The sequence below is a fragment of the Colias eurytheme genome, chromosome 4 (genome assembly GCF_061535395.1).
Source record: "Colias eurytheme isolate Ceu_HAF_F1 chromosome 4, ilColEury1 Martin Lab GWU primary, whole genome shotgun sequence".
In the NCBI taxonomy this organism is placed as follows: Eukaryota; Metazoa; Arthropoda; class Insecta; order Lepidoptera; family Pieridae; genus Colias; species Colias eurytheme.
The window spans coordinates 10,782,413-10,796,251 of NC_142983.1; the positions used below are offsets into that span (position 1 = coordinate 10,782,413).

Genomic DNA, 13,839 nt, shown 5'->3' on the forward strand with positions numbered 1-13,839 from the left:
TTACAAATCCTCTGCTGATCACTGGTAATCTGAAAGAGAGAGAAAACAAAATTATTGCATCGAATTAGTAAATAGTTTTCTGACTATGAATTAGTTAGATTTAAATGACACATAACATGGAACAAGAAATTAATTTAGTAATATTGAAATCGTGTAATAGATCTCTTTCTTTACACGTAATTTTCTCTGTAACCCTAGTTAAACAATTTTATGTGAAAGTTCAAATCTTGATAGTCATTTAAATGCTAAAGAGACTGAGTACATATTCTACTTACACATTCAATAAAATCATGAAAAAAAAATATAGATACACTCACTAAGATAGATAGGGATAGCTGAGTCTAGAACGTAGTCTGCGCACTTGTCTGCGGCGCGCACGCATCTCGCAGTCCTGCATCTAACGATACATTATATTATTAAGGTAGTAACTATTACGGATTGGCGCGAAAGGATGCGGGTTCGAATCCCGTCTCGTGATCGAGTATTTTTCTATTCTTAATAAAATATAGGCCGTATCCATTTAGAAATCTGTAGTAAAAGTATGAAGACAATATTATATACCTACTGTAAAAACTTGGTTTATTTTTAGTTTATTCGACCCATGGCCTTTTGAATGTAGATGTAATTGATTAGCCAATACTTAGTGAAAAGTAAGACACATTACGCCCTCGTAATAAATGGACCCCTGGACAAAAGATAAAATATAGGTAGACAAACATACTAGTTACGTACCAAAAAGGTTACTTAAATCAATTTTGAGATGCATCGACAACAAATTCAACAAATAGGATACAGATACCTATAATATTAAGCAGTATTATTAAATACCTGTTACACACAAATATCTACACGACAGTAACTACACAATTTATCTTCTAATGCCGGCTATAACTAACCACAAGCTCTGACGGCGGAGAGGCGTACAGCAGTGAGGCCCGCCCCGCACCCGCCGCGTCTCCGCTCAGTGCGGCCGCGCGGGCGCTCGTGCGCATCAACTGAGTCACTATCATTATCACCACCTGAATGTGATGCTTTCTTATTGAGATATACGATGAAAAAGAAGAGAGGGGCTTTTATGTTTTAAAGCTTTTCAAGTAATCATTGTACCTATTTTGTAGTAGTCTGAGCCCGCGACTACGTTCGGGCATGCGTAGATTAAAATTCAAATTGAATTCTTCAAATATACATATCTTCTTCTATGTATAAATATATCTATAAATATAATTATCTTTTATCTATGCCGAGGTCTAATATGTTTACGACGTTTGTTTTCGACCTACCGTCACTATATGTTATATTTTTATTGTTCACACGAATTGCAATTTGCATTGTCATTACTTATTATTCATTGTGTCATCTTAACGTTTTGTTGGAAGGAATTAAATTGAAAGCGATACATAAAAAGGGAGTTTTTGTTCATGGTCCTTACGATTGCCGGATATAATATATAATATATATAATATATAACGATACTGGAGAATATTGGCTTTGGAGTTACGACAATATCGATGAAATTATTATTGGTGGGATTACGACTAATAGTACGTACATACAACTATAACGGTCAGCGTGATATCGAGTTGGGTGTTCTATCATCGTGTCTTCACATCTGCATCTGGAGGTTATTTTGTGTATAAGTGCTGTGAGTGAGTAAATAAGTGGACAAACCGTGAGTACATTCGAGATATCATAATACATAATTGGACTTTAATATATTGGGACTTTAAGTAAATCGTACATAAAACTTGCTAATTGCAAATTGCTATTACAAAATAAATTGATTTGTACATTAAAGATTGACGTGTTAAAAAATAGGTCAAGGTTACGTGTTTCGCTGAAACTTAAAACGTAATAACCTACTTATTATAATCTGTGAATGCGTATCAGTTTATGATTATTGTATTTTAAATCTTTGTCGGATTTCCTATAGTTAATAATTAATATCAAGTTAATGTATAAATTAATTTATAGGATTACGTATTTCAAATATTTAACCTATAAATTTTTATAAAGTTTTTTGTATATTCATTTTGTTTAATGTGTTTGTGTATTCATTTTGTTTGTTAGTTTTTGTATTTGAAAGATGGAATCTTATATTAAAGTGCAAAACAATATATATGATCGAATTACAAAAGCTAGATCTAATTTTAAGAAATCGCCTAAAGAACGTTTAGCGAATGATGCGTATTTATCGACAAGATTAGATGCGCTTGAAGAACTTTGGTCTCAGTTTTTGCAAACTCACACACAAATTATTCAAGTTTCGGAAAGTGATAAATTGAATGCTACTACTTATGTCAAGGCCGATACATATGGCAATTGCGAAGAACAATACATCGATTATAAGTATGAGTTGCGGGAAGCTCGAGCTAATTTAGTTAAATCAACCACTGTACATCATGCGCCAGATGGCAGCACCACAGCTACAGATTCGAAACAACAAGGTTTTAAATTACCAAAGATTACTATTCCACATTTCTCCGGGAAATATGCAGAATGGACGAGCTTTCGAGACCTGTTTTTGTCACTGGTACATAGTAACCCTACATTGGATGATGTTCAACGTTTACATTATTTAAAATGCCAACTCACTGGAGAAGCGGAACAGTTCTTGCGACACATACCAATAACTGCAGAAAATTATAATTTATGTTGGAAACAGCTTGAAGATCGGTACAGCAACAAAAAGTATCTTGCCAATTGTATCTTAAAGAAATTTATGAATCAAAAAACTGTAACAACTGAATCAGCTACAGCGTTACGCGAAATATTAGATACTACTAACGAATGTATGTTTGCACTTAAAAATTTGTCAATAGATGTAAGTACTTGGGACACTATTGTTATTTATATTGTAAGCTTAAAATTAGATTCCGAGTCCCGTAAGCAGTGGGAACTGCAAAGTAGTAAAAATTGTAATTTATTACCAACATATAAAGAATTTATAGAATTTTTAGAAATCCGCTCACGTTCATTAGAATTTATTGATCCTAAGGTAGCTAAACAAAATAGTCAACAATATAGAACTAATGTTACTCCGAAAGCGTTTCATATTTCAAATTTAAAATGTATTTATTGTTCTAATGATCATCATTTAAGAAATTGTAAAAGTTTTTCAAGAGAAATGACTGATACTCGACGGAATTTTGTCCAATCACATAATCTTTGTTTTAATTGTCTTGGTGCAGGTCACAATGTATATTCGTGTCGCCAGTCTTCCAGGTGTCGTATTTGCAAGAAGAAACATCATTCTTTACTACATCCCAAAAATGTATCGCTTCCGTCGGAGCCTCAAATGAGTGAGGCAGAACCAGATGCTAAGGAAGCAACAGCATCTACATCAACACAGGTAAAAAATATTAATAATATCAGAGCCTGCTTTTCACGTTTCAGTGGACAAGTTTTACTTGCCACCGCATTAGTTAATGCCAGGTCACACACAGGCTCATTGATCACGTTAAGATGTCTCATTGATCAAGGATCACAGGCTTCATTTTTGACTGAAGCCGCAGTTCAACTTCTTGGGCTAAGAAAGATTCCACACAAAAGCTCCATTATTGGTTTGGGTAGTGACCACTCAAGTTCTGTTGCCTCTAAAGCGAGGGTAGAAATTGAGATTCAATCACGCCATTGCAACTTTAAAATTTGCGTCCAAGCTTTTGTGCTCAATAAGCTCACCTCAGTACTTCCGGAAAGGAATGCTGTTGTTAATCTTAGTCCTGAAGTATCTAAATTAGTTTTGGCAGATCCTTTCTTTGCAACACCAAATAAAATTGACATGCTCCTTGGAGCAGATGTTTATGGTCAGATTATGCTTGAAGGTCTGATCAAGGATTCACCCAGTGCATTAATCGCGCAAAATACACAGCTGGGCTGGATTCTATCGGGTCCAATTCAATCCAGATCGAGCTCCAGCACTATTTGGTGCAATCATATTCATCAAAATGATGAATACGAACTTATGAAGAAGTTTTGGGAGCTTGAATCGGATCAATTCGCCTCTGATAAATCACTTCTTACAGAGGAGGAAATTAAATGTGAGAGTATATACACGTCAACTACTAGGAGAGATAGTTCAGGACGCTATATAGTTAATTTACCATTTCGAACTGATGATCCAAATTGTAAATATGGTAATTCAAAGGCTATTGCAATAAAACAATTTAATCGGCTTGAGAATAGTTTATTAAAAAATCCCAAACTTAAGGCTGAGTATGCTGCTGTCATAGAAGAATATAAAAATTTAGGTCACGTGGAAACTGTGCCAGCTCATGAAGAAGATTCGGCTGATGCTGTATACTTACCTCACCATGCAGTGATCCGAGAGGATAAGGATACTACCAAGGTCCGAGTTGTCTTCAACGCTTCTTGTCCAGGAACCAATGGCATCACATTGAATGACGAACTTATGGTAGGCCCATCACTACAACCTGACTTACGTCACATTATAATGCGTTGGCGTCAATATCCAATTTGTCTTGTCGCTGACATTATAAAAATGTATAGACAGGTAAAAATATCTGAATTACATACAGATTTTCAACGTTTTGTGTGGCGCGAAGATCCAGATCAAAGACTGCAGCATCTGCGCCTCTTACGAGTTACCTTTGGTACGGCTTCAGCACCTTATCTCGCTGTTAAATCATTACAGCAAGTTGCACACGACGATGGAGTAAAGTATCCGCTGGCTGCTGAAAGGGTACTTCATGATTTTTACATGGATGATTTTATGTCAGGCTGCTTTTCTGTGGAAGAAGGTAAGCAAATTTATAAGGAAATAACACAACTTCTTCAAGGAGGTGGATTTGTTTTGCAAAAATGGAGCAGTAATAGCGAAGATATACTTAAAGAGATTAATGAAGATGTTGAAGATCAAGCAGAAAACCTGAAACTAAAAATAGATGAAATCATGAAAATTTTAGGACTTACCTGGAACAGAAGAACCGATGAATTTGAATACGTAGTACAGCTTCCACCGCTCTCTCCTCCTGTAACAAAAAGAAAAGTTATTTCAGAAATTTCTAGATTATTTGATCCTGTTGGTTGGCTTGCGCCAGTAATAATTTCAGCCAAAGTTTTTATACAGAAATTATGGCTCTCGGGAATTGAGTGGGATGATGAACTTCCTGCACAATTACTGAAGGACTGGCTCAAGTATAGAAGTGAATTAGATACACTTACCAAATTTAGTATCCCACGCTGGATCAACATCAATAATGATGATAAAGTTCGCGAATTGCATGGCTTCTGCGATGCTTCAAATGTTGCATTTGCGGCAGTTGTGTACTTGCGAGTGGTTAACGCCAATGGGGAAATTAATGTTGCATTAATCGCTTCCAAAACAAAGGTAGCGCCCATTAAACAAGTTTCGATTCCGAGATTGGAGCTTTGTGGAGCTGTACTACTCACAAGACTGCTACTAGAAGTGTCTCAAGCCATGGGTATGGAGAAATCTTCTATTCATGCGTGGACCGACTCACAAATTGTGCTCGCTTGGCTTCAAGGACAACCTAGTCGTTGGAAAACCTTTGTCGCCAACCGTGTGTCGGAGATTATTACTTCGTTGGAACCGCAGCAATGGCAGCACGTATCTACCAAGGATAATCCTGCAGATTGTGCATCGCGTGGCAGTACGCAATGGGATGTTCAACTCTGGAAGGAAGGGCCGAAGTGGCTGCAAGAAAAGGATATAAATTTTACAAGAGGTCAAATAGAAGAAACACATCTAGAAGAAAGAAAAATGAAAATTTGTTTAATAAATACTCACGATGATGAAGCAGATCCCGAAGAAGAAATATACTCACGGTTTTCATCTTTGAGAAGACTGCTCCGGGTTACTGCACTCTGTAAAAGACTAATTAAAAGGATGAGAAAAAAGGAAGTAGAAGATCAGAAGGATTGGATAACAAGTTTTGAAATAAGAGAAAGTTTAAAAGTATGTATAAAAATATGCCAAGAAAAACATTTCGGTGAAGAGCTTGCAGATTTAAGAAATAAAAAAGAAATAAATAAAAAAAGTAGACTTACCTCACTTAATCCAATAATTGACGAAGACGGTATTCTACGAGTAGGTGGCAGACTGCAGCAGGCAATCCTTAGTGATGAGAGAAAACATCCTATCATTCTTCCTCGCAAATCACAGTTTACAACTTTGATTATTGCGGATGCTCATGAGAGAACATTTCACGGTGGTCCCCAATTGATGCAAAATTATTTGCAATCAAAATACTGGATACTAGGTGCGAAGGATTTAGTACGACTGTGTGTTCGTAAATGCGTTCGTTGTGTACGATATGCCGCTCGCACAAGACACCAGTTGATGGGACAACTACCGGTTGAAAGATCTACTGCTTGTCGACCTTTCTTAAAGAGTGGAGTAGACTATGCAGGGCCTATTAATATAAGAACCTCTAAAGGCAGAGGTAATCGGTCATTCAAGGGATATATTTGCTTATTCATTTGTATGGCCACACGCGCTATCCATCTCGAAGCAGTAAGTGACCTTACAGCTCAGGGATTTCTAGCAGCGTTTAAGCGTTTTATAGCACGCCGTGGTCATTGCGCCGAAGTATGGAGCGATAATGGGACAAATTTTGTGGGTGCAGCACGAGAACTCAAATCTTTATATGCTCATGAGAGGTCGAGTATAGCGCAGGAAATTGCAGATCAACTGGCTACAAATGGGACTGAATGGCATTTTATCCCTCCCCATTCGCCAAATTTTGGAGGACTATGGGAGGCAGGGGTAAAATCGACGAAACATCATTTAAGACGCATTGTTGGGAATTCAACTTTAACATTCGAAGAAATGACAACATTACTTTGTCAAATAGAATCCTGTCTGAATTCTCGGCCTATTTCTAAAATTACTGAGAATCCAGACAATCCAATCCCACTGACTCCAGGACACTTTTTGGTGGGAGAACCTCTGGTTTTACCCCCTGATGTCAATTACGAAACATCCAATATCACAAATCTCAGACGGTGGCAAATGACTCAAAAAATGACACAAGATTTTTGGCGTCGTTGGTCAAATGAATATTTGACTCAATTCTACCATCGTTATAAATGGAACAATATTGTTCCTGAACCTACAATTGGAGATTTAGTGTTAGTAGTGGAGGATGATCTTCCACCTGGAAGATGGTTATATGGTATTATAGTTGAAAAACATCCCGGATTGGACGGAATTACGCGAGTTGTCAGTCTTAAATGTAAAAACAATGTAATTAAACGTCCTGTTTCTAAATTGTGTTTTTTGCCAATTACCAACTAATGTTGATTTTTTTTGTTGGCTCTCGAGCCTCATAATATTATGTTCGTATTAGCACGTATTAGTAAGAAAGCATGCAATGTGGTAATATTTTATTTTGTATTTTTTCTGTATTTGATGTTAAATTCGCGTAAAGACTTTCGTTAGTATTCATGTTTTGATCGGTTAGTTGTATTAAGGAAAATTTTGAAAATTTGTCCTTGGTGGGCTGTATGTTTACGACGTTTGTTTTCGACCTACCGTCACTATATGTTATATTTTTATTGTTCACACGAATTGCAATTTGCATTGTCATTACTTATTATTCATTGTGTCATCTTAACGTTTTGTTGGAAGGAATTAAATTGAAAGCGATACATAAAAAGGGAGTTTTTGTTCAAATATCAATATAACAAAAACAAGATTCATCAAAATCCGTCTAGATAATGCATTTGGTACCTACAGTTCGTTGTAGGTTTTAATCGGGACCTAATAGGTTACTATGAACGATATAACATGATAGTAGGTATCAAAGATAAATTAAATGCATAGGTACATCATATCCTTCATTTTGTCAATTTTATAAACTCCGATGTTATATATATCTACTAAGATTGTAAATAGTGTGCAATGAATAAATGCTCTAATGCTAACTACAGCATAGCAATCACTAGATAGCAATAGGAAGTGTGGGATAACGTAAACGCACCTGCAGCAGCACAGCGAGTGCGGTGCAGGCCTGCAGCGCTCTCGCGGCGCGTGCGAGCGGCTCGCGCACGGCCGACACGCAGCCGCGCGCGTGGAGCGACGCGCCCGCTAGCGGCGAGTGGGACTGCCACGCCCAGCGCCACTCCCACTGTAAACCGACATGTTACAGATTTGCCAACTGCTACTGAGGCCTTCATCCAGTCTTAATGCCCTTTCATTCAAAAACTTCTGGATCAATTTGGCTCAAAATTGCATGAAATAAAAGACAAGAAAAATCCATACTAATATTATAAATGCGAAAGTAACTCTGTCTGTCTGTCTGTTACTTAATCACGCCTAAACTACTGAATCAATTTGCATGAAATTTGGGATGGAGATATTTTGATACCTGAGAAAGGACATAGGCTACTTTTTATTGCGAAATAACCACGGGCGAAGCCGTGGCGGACCGCTAGTATATAATAAATCAGTTTACATACTTTACTGCTAAAAGAACTAAGTACAATAAGTTATTTTTGAAGTGAAACTTCTTTAGGCGCGTTGAGAGTAAAATTTCAAGATTTCATCGTAGCAATACCGTCACGCACGTCATGGAGTAAGGCGACGATTTTGGTATTGCACGCCTCATAAGCGAAGCGTTGAGGTGGGTACTACTGTCGCTTCGCGCAAAACATCTGATTTTTCAAACTTAAAATGTCTTTATGTATCATACATTGCACTTGTAAGATAATACATACACACACATATTAAGAAAAAACACTATTTTTAACGTTCATGATATTTTTGATGTCATTTTTGTTATTTAAACTAGTTAAAAAACAGTTTAAAAAAGTTCTGTCTTGGACGTCCGTGTGTCTGTATGTGCGGATCCTTTTTCTTGTTAACACGATAGCGACCGAAATACTTTACTAATCGAGTCTTTTTTTTTCTCTTACGCTTGAGTATGCTCAGGAATAGAACCCTTTCATTTTTCAGGGTCTGATTCGATGTGGTTTAATTGTTATTAAATAAACAAAAAAAAACTCGCGTCAGGACACGTGGCTGATCGAAAAAGCGTAAGACGGATTTTTTTTTTCTTTTTTTGAAGTGAATTTTTATATTTTTATTGAAATTGATTCCAGAAGATTACTGGGAACTTTAAAAATTCATTTAGTTACTTTTATTAGTAGGTACGATCCTTATAAGTATTTTAGTGTATTCAACCAACTTAAAAAAGTGTGACTACTTTACAACAATTTGAATATGAATTGTATTATTGTATACAATATCGAAGCTTTTTAAGAAATGTATAAAATACTTTTTTAAGAATTATTATCATACATAATATTATGTTACCGGCAATATATTAAAACCGGCATTGTATGCAATTCTTAGTAAATGTATGTTATTCCGAGAAACAGTCGGAATGAAATAAATTAAATTCGTCACATTACCTAGTTACCTACTTATATCTTTAAATCTGAACTTTTCCTAAGTAGCAAACACATTTGCAAATGTGGGTGGTTTTTGGGGTAGCTATTAACCAATATGAGGTCAAAACTAAAATCCAAGATGGCGCCGACGAAAATTTGAAATCTTTTCGTCATGGGTGTCATTTTCATGGTTTTTGGGGTAGCTATTAACGAATATGAGGTCAAAACTATAATCCAAGATGGCGCTGATGAAAATTTGACTTTTTTTCGTGATGGGTGTCATTTTCATGGTTTTTGGGGTAGCTATTAACGAATATGAGGTCAAAACTAAAATCCAAGATGGCGCCGACAAAAAATTTACATCTTTTCGTCATGGGTGTCATTTTCATGGTTTTTGGGGTAGCTATTAAACAATATGAGGTCAAAATTAAAATTCAAGATGGCGCCGACGAAAATTTTACACATTTTCGTCATGGGTGTCATTTTCATGGTTATTGGGGTAGCTATTAACCAATATGAGGTCAAAACTAAAATCCAAGATGGCGCCGACGAAAATTTTACATATTTTCGTCATGGGTGTCATTTTCATGGTTATTGGGGTATCTATTAACCAATATGAGGTCAAAACTAAAATTCAATATGGCGCCGACGAAAATTTTACATCTTTTCGACACGGGTGTCATTTTCATGGTTTTTGGGGTAGCTATTAACGAATATGAGGTCAAAACTAAAATCCAAGATGGCGCCGACAAAAACAAACTTAAAATGTCTTTATGTATCATACATTGCACTTGTAAGATAATACATACACACACATATTAAGAAAAAACACTATTTTTAACATTCATGATATTTTTGATGTCATTTTTGTTATTTAAACTAGTTAAAAAACAGTTTAAAAAAGTTCTGTCTTGGACGTCCGTGTGTCTGTATGTGCGGAGGATTTTCTTGTTAACACGATAGCGACCGAAATACTTTACTAATCGAGTCTTTTTTTTTCTCTTACGCTTGAGTATGCTCAGGAATAGAACCCTTTCATTTTTCAGGGTCTGATTCGATGTGGTTTAATTGTTATTAAATAAACAAAAATAATAATTAATAAATAATTATTAAAAAAAAATTATGAGGCGTGCACTTTTGGATTTTCCAAACTATTTTTGAATCTTGCCAAAGAAGTTTCACTTCTGACACATACTCGGCACACACGCGCTTTTTTTGAACACACCTACTACAAAACTTAATTTTTTTCTCTAGCACACGTCACCTGCTGCAAGGGGTCGTGGTAGCACGCCGCCAGCACGGCGGGCGAACAGCACGAGTACGGGGTCACTGGTGGAAGCACCTTCCCGTCTGTGCCGGCTAACCTAACCATGATGTTTGCAATGTAGTCAAATAAGTTGGCACCGAATTGCAATATTTAGATAATATTCTAAGGTGGTCAATAAAATATATGTAGTAAATAAGTAGATATATGATGTTTGTGTATCTCAATTGGTTATTAATAAATCAGATTTTCAATGAGTATCATCTTTTATTTAACGCTGTTCCCACCTTATATCGATACAAATGACTTACTTCATAACAAGGTCCGAATCTTCATTAAGAAAGTCGATATTTAACCACGGTATTTCATTCCAATCGCTCGGCTGATCAGCCCCACAGCAATTTAACTCCACCTAGAGTCACATACCACATAACTCCACAATTTAATGCTAGAATTTTTTTTACCTGAGCTAAATTGAGCTGTGAGACCATTGTGAGACATATTCACTTGTGTACACATCTATACTAATATTATAAAGAGGAAAGGTTTGTATGTATGTATGGTTTTCACGCATAAACTACTGGACCGATTTTGATGAAATTTGGCACAGATAATCTTTAGACCCTGAGAAAGAACATAGGCTACCTTTTATTGCGAAATAAGTACACGGGCGAAGCCGGGGTGGACCGCTAGTAATATATGAATGCAGATACCTTTCGCGTATATTTTTTACGTATGACGATTACATACGATTTTCATAATGTATGGCCAAGCCAAGTTAAATAGGCGTTAATACGCGGCCGTAGTTTTTAGTAGGCCGTAGTAATTTATTATGGCTCTAAATATAAATCTGAATACCGATTCCAACACTAGTACAATCTATTTGGGCTATCGGAAAATACAAGATGAAAAGCACTAGAGTTATTTTATCACCTGCATTGTATCCAGTAAATTTTTCCAATATGGCTCCGTAAGATATTGGGAAATTCCAACACGTAGGGATGTGGAAAGTTCTTTGATAAGAGCCTAAAAGTAGATAATTATCATCAAGTCAAAAGGTTAGGTAAGGTTAGGTTAAGTTACATATAGACATATAAGAAAACAATGAAACTGTTTTGAAAATATTTTATTTTCGCTTATCTGGGGTACAATCTGTAAGTTCAATGAGACATAAAATAGTTCGATTACATCGTGAAACATCGACAAACAAATATTCCTACTTACCTACGCCCTTAGAAGCTAGATAGGATACTTATATATAGCATAGATAAGACCTATCATACCTGCTTAGGTATACTACAATAGTAAGGATAGGATAGGATATAGGAAGTAAAAATTAAAGTAAAAATATAGGAAGGATAAGGAAGAATTAACCTTCATAGTACTCCTACACGCAGCATATACAAGCACCCCGTTAGCAGCCATAAGACATCCGCTGACCATCCACCGCCGAGTGACAGTCGTCGATCTATGCCAATGTGGTCGGCGGAGTAACCACGTGATAAGCCGCAGCCCACTAGTGTAGTGTAGTTTCATACTGTATGCTTGAAGCAGGATGAGGCCGTAGAGAAGGTACACTGTTAGCTGGATTGGGGAAAAGGGTACTAACTAGATGTTTACTGGGCGGTTAGGAAAGGTTGGATATTGGGGATGTCTTCTTTGAAATGAAATGAAATAAATTTATTTGTCCATTTATGTTTTACAATAATTATTAATGTACGACAGTGACTTTCATAGCCATAGTGAGATAAGCTGTTTGGAATTGCGCTGTCGACATATCTATCTATACTAATAACAAAGCAAATTAAAAAATTATATATCACCGTTGGATATGTACGTAATGGCGGTGATCCTTGATTACTTTACACGTAGCACGGGAGAAGCCGGTTCAGATCGTTTTTGTTTTGTAAATAGAATTATTATGTTCATTATAGGTACCATATAGACTAGTAGCATGTTTCGGTAGTTTGAACCGGGATAAAAAAATCTTTCTAATGGTAAGCTCTGGTGATTTATAAAGATCAGTCTAGTAGATTTTAAGTTAAATCAGAACTATAGATTGAGTTAGTAAAACTTAATCCGCACCTTATGTATATTCATCATCAAGGACATAACACGAACAGACACATTGTAACAGAATATCACCATCACAAGCGATAAAATCAGCTGCATGATCAACAGAACGCGAAGCACGCTCGCCAGCCTCTGCCGCCCGTCCCTACTGAGTGTGAGCCCGCTCCACGCCATGTGACCACATGGTGGAACATTCTAGAATGTTCTAGAACAATCGAGAATATCTTATACCACTATATCACTGAATACATTTTGGTTTTTAGTTTGTAGATTTGCCTCTGTAATGTGTCATAGCTGTGTCCCGTCATTTTTGGCAATGTTAAAAAGATAGCTGGTAAAAAATCTAGTACAATACTTCTTGGATTTCATGTCTTAAAAACAAATACTATTTACTCATAAAGTTTATCTGAAAATGTAATTATTAATACTTACTTACAGAGATCGAATGCATAATTACGTAACTTAGCGACGCTTTTTCAATAATTCTCCAACATAGCTTTTACGAAAGCTCATTTTCAAACAGGCCACTTACAATTCTGAATAAAAAAATATTTTATTTGATTGTCAACGGCAGTCAACTGTTAGCAGTTGATAAAATGGCGTTGTTTAATTTATAATTTAAGCTTTTATTAATTTAAAAGTTACATTTAAGCTGTTTTAAGTTAACTATGGAGGAAGAACGTAAGAGAGTTAAAGTGACGTGGAGCGATGACTTAAGTCATAATTCTGAAGAGGAAAGAGGTTGGTTATAATTTTGTGAATTACTTAGTTAAAATTTTGAAATGCAATATTAAATTTTTCATAGAGCTGTCTGTTGTGTAGTTTATAATTAGTCTATCTGTAAGTAGTGGGTTGACTGAATTCAACTCTCTTAAATAAGTACTTTACAAATGCGCTCCAATAATTTTAAACAAATCCAAAAGTATAGATAACTATTCAATAACAACTAAACAGATGCATATGGTATACTTCCGTTCTGCCCGCCGCTTCACTCGCGTGCTCCTTAAGCCATCCCTAACACATTAGCCATATTTCATTTGTATTATGTATTTTGTTTTCGTCAATAAAAGCTTGTTTCTTTCTCAAGATTTAGTTTACCTGAGTTAACTTCTATTTCAAAATTCATCTAA

General features: G+C 36.1%; 3 protein-coding genes across 3 annotated transcripts in view; 2 read left to right on the top strand and 1 right to left on the bottom strand.

Annotated features, from left to right (window-relative positions):
* Positions 1-316: 316 nt before the first annotated feature.
* LOC149909202 (uncharacterized) lies at positions 317-12,883 on the bottom strand. The gene is made up of 8 exons (XM_090101534.1): positions 12,722-12,883; positions 12,011-12,220; positions 11,570-11,662; positions 10,948-11,048; positions 10,637-10,736; positions 7,962-8,108; positions 897-1,019; positions 317-397 (listed from the first exon to the last, which is right to left on the bottom strand). Exons 1-8 carry the CDS (start codon positions 12,881-12,883, stop codon positions 317-319), a joined length of 1,017 nt encoding a protein of 338 aa, XP_089957660.1.
* Positions 1,967-7,276, top strand: LOC149909203 (uncharacterized). Its single transcript, XM_090101492.1, has one exon. The coding sequence runs from the start codon at positions 2,084-2,086 to the stop codon at positions 7,274-7,276; it is 5,193 nt and encodes a 1,730-aa protein (XP_089957618.1). The 5' UTR covers positions 1,967-2,083.
* Positions 12,884-13,377: 494 nt separating the features above from the next.
* kl-2 (dynein heavy chain 2, axonemal kl-2) overlaps positions 13,378-13,839 on the top strand; it is a 67,201-nt gene continuing 66,739 nt past the window's right edge. Inside the window, exon 1 of the mRNA XM_090101535.1 lies at positions 13,378-13,450. Coding sequence (XP_089957661.1) covers positions 13,378-13,450 — 73 coding nt within the window. The remainder of the gene's footprint in view (positions 13,451-13,839) is intronic.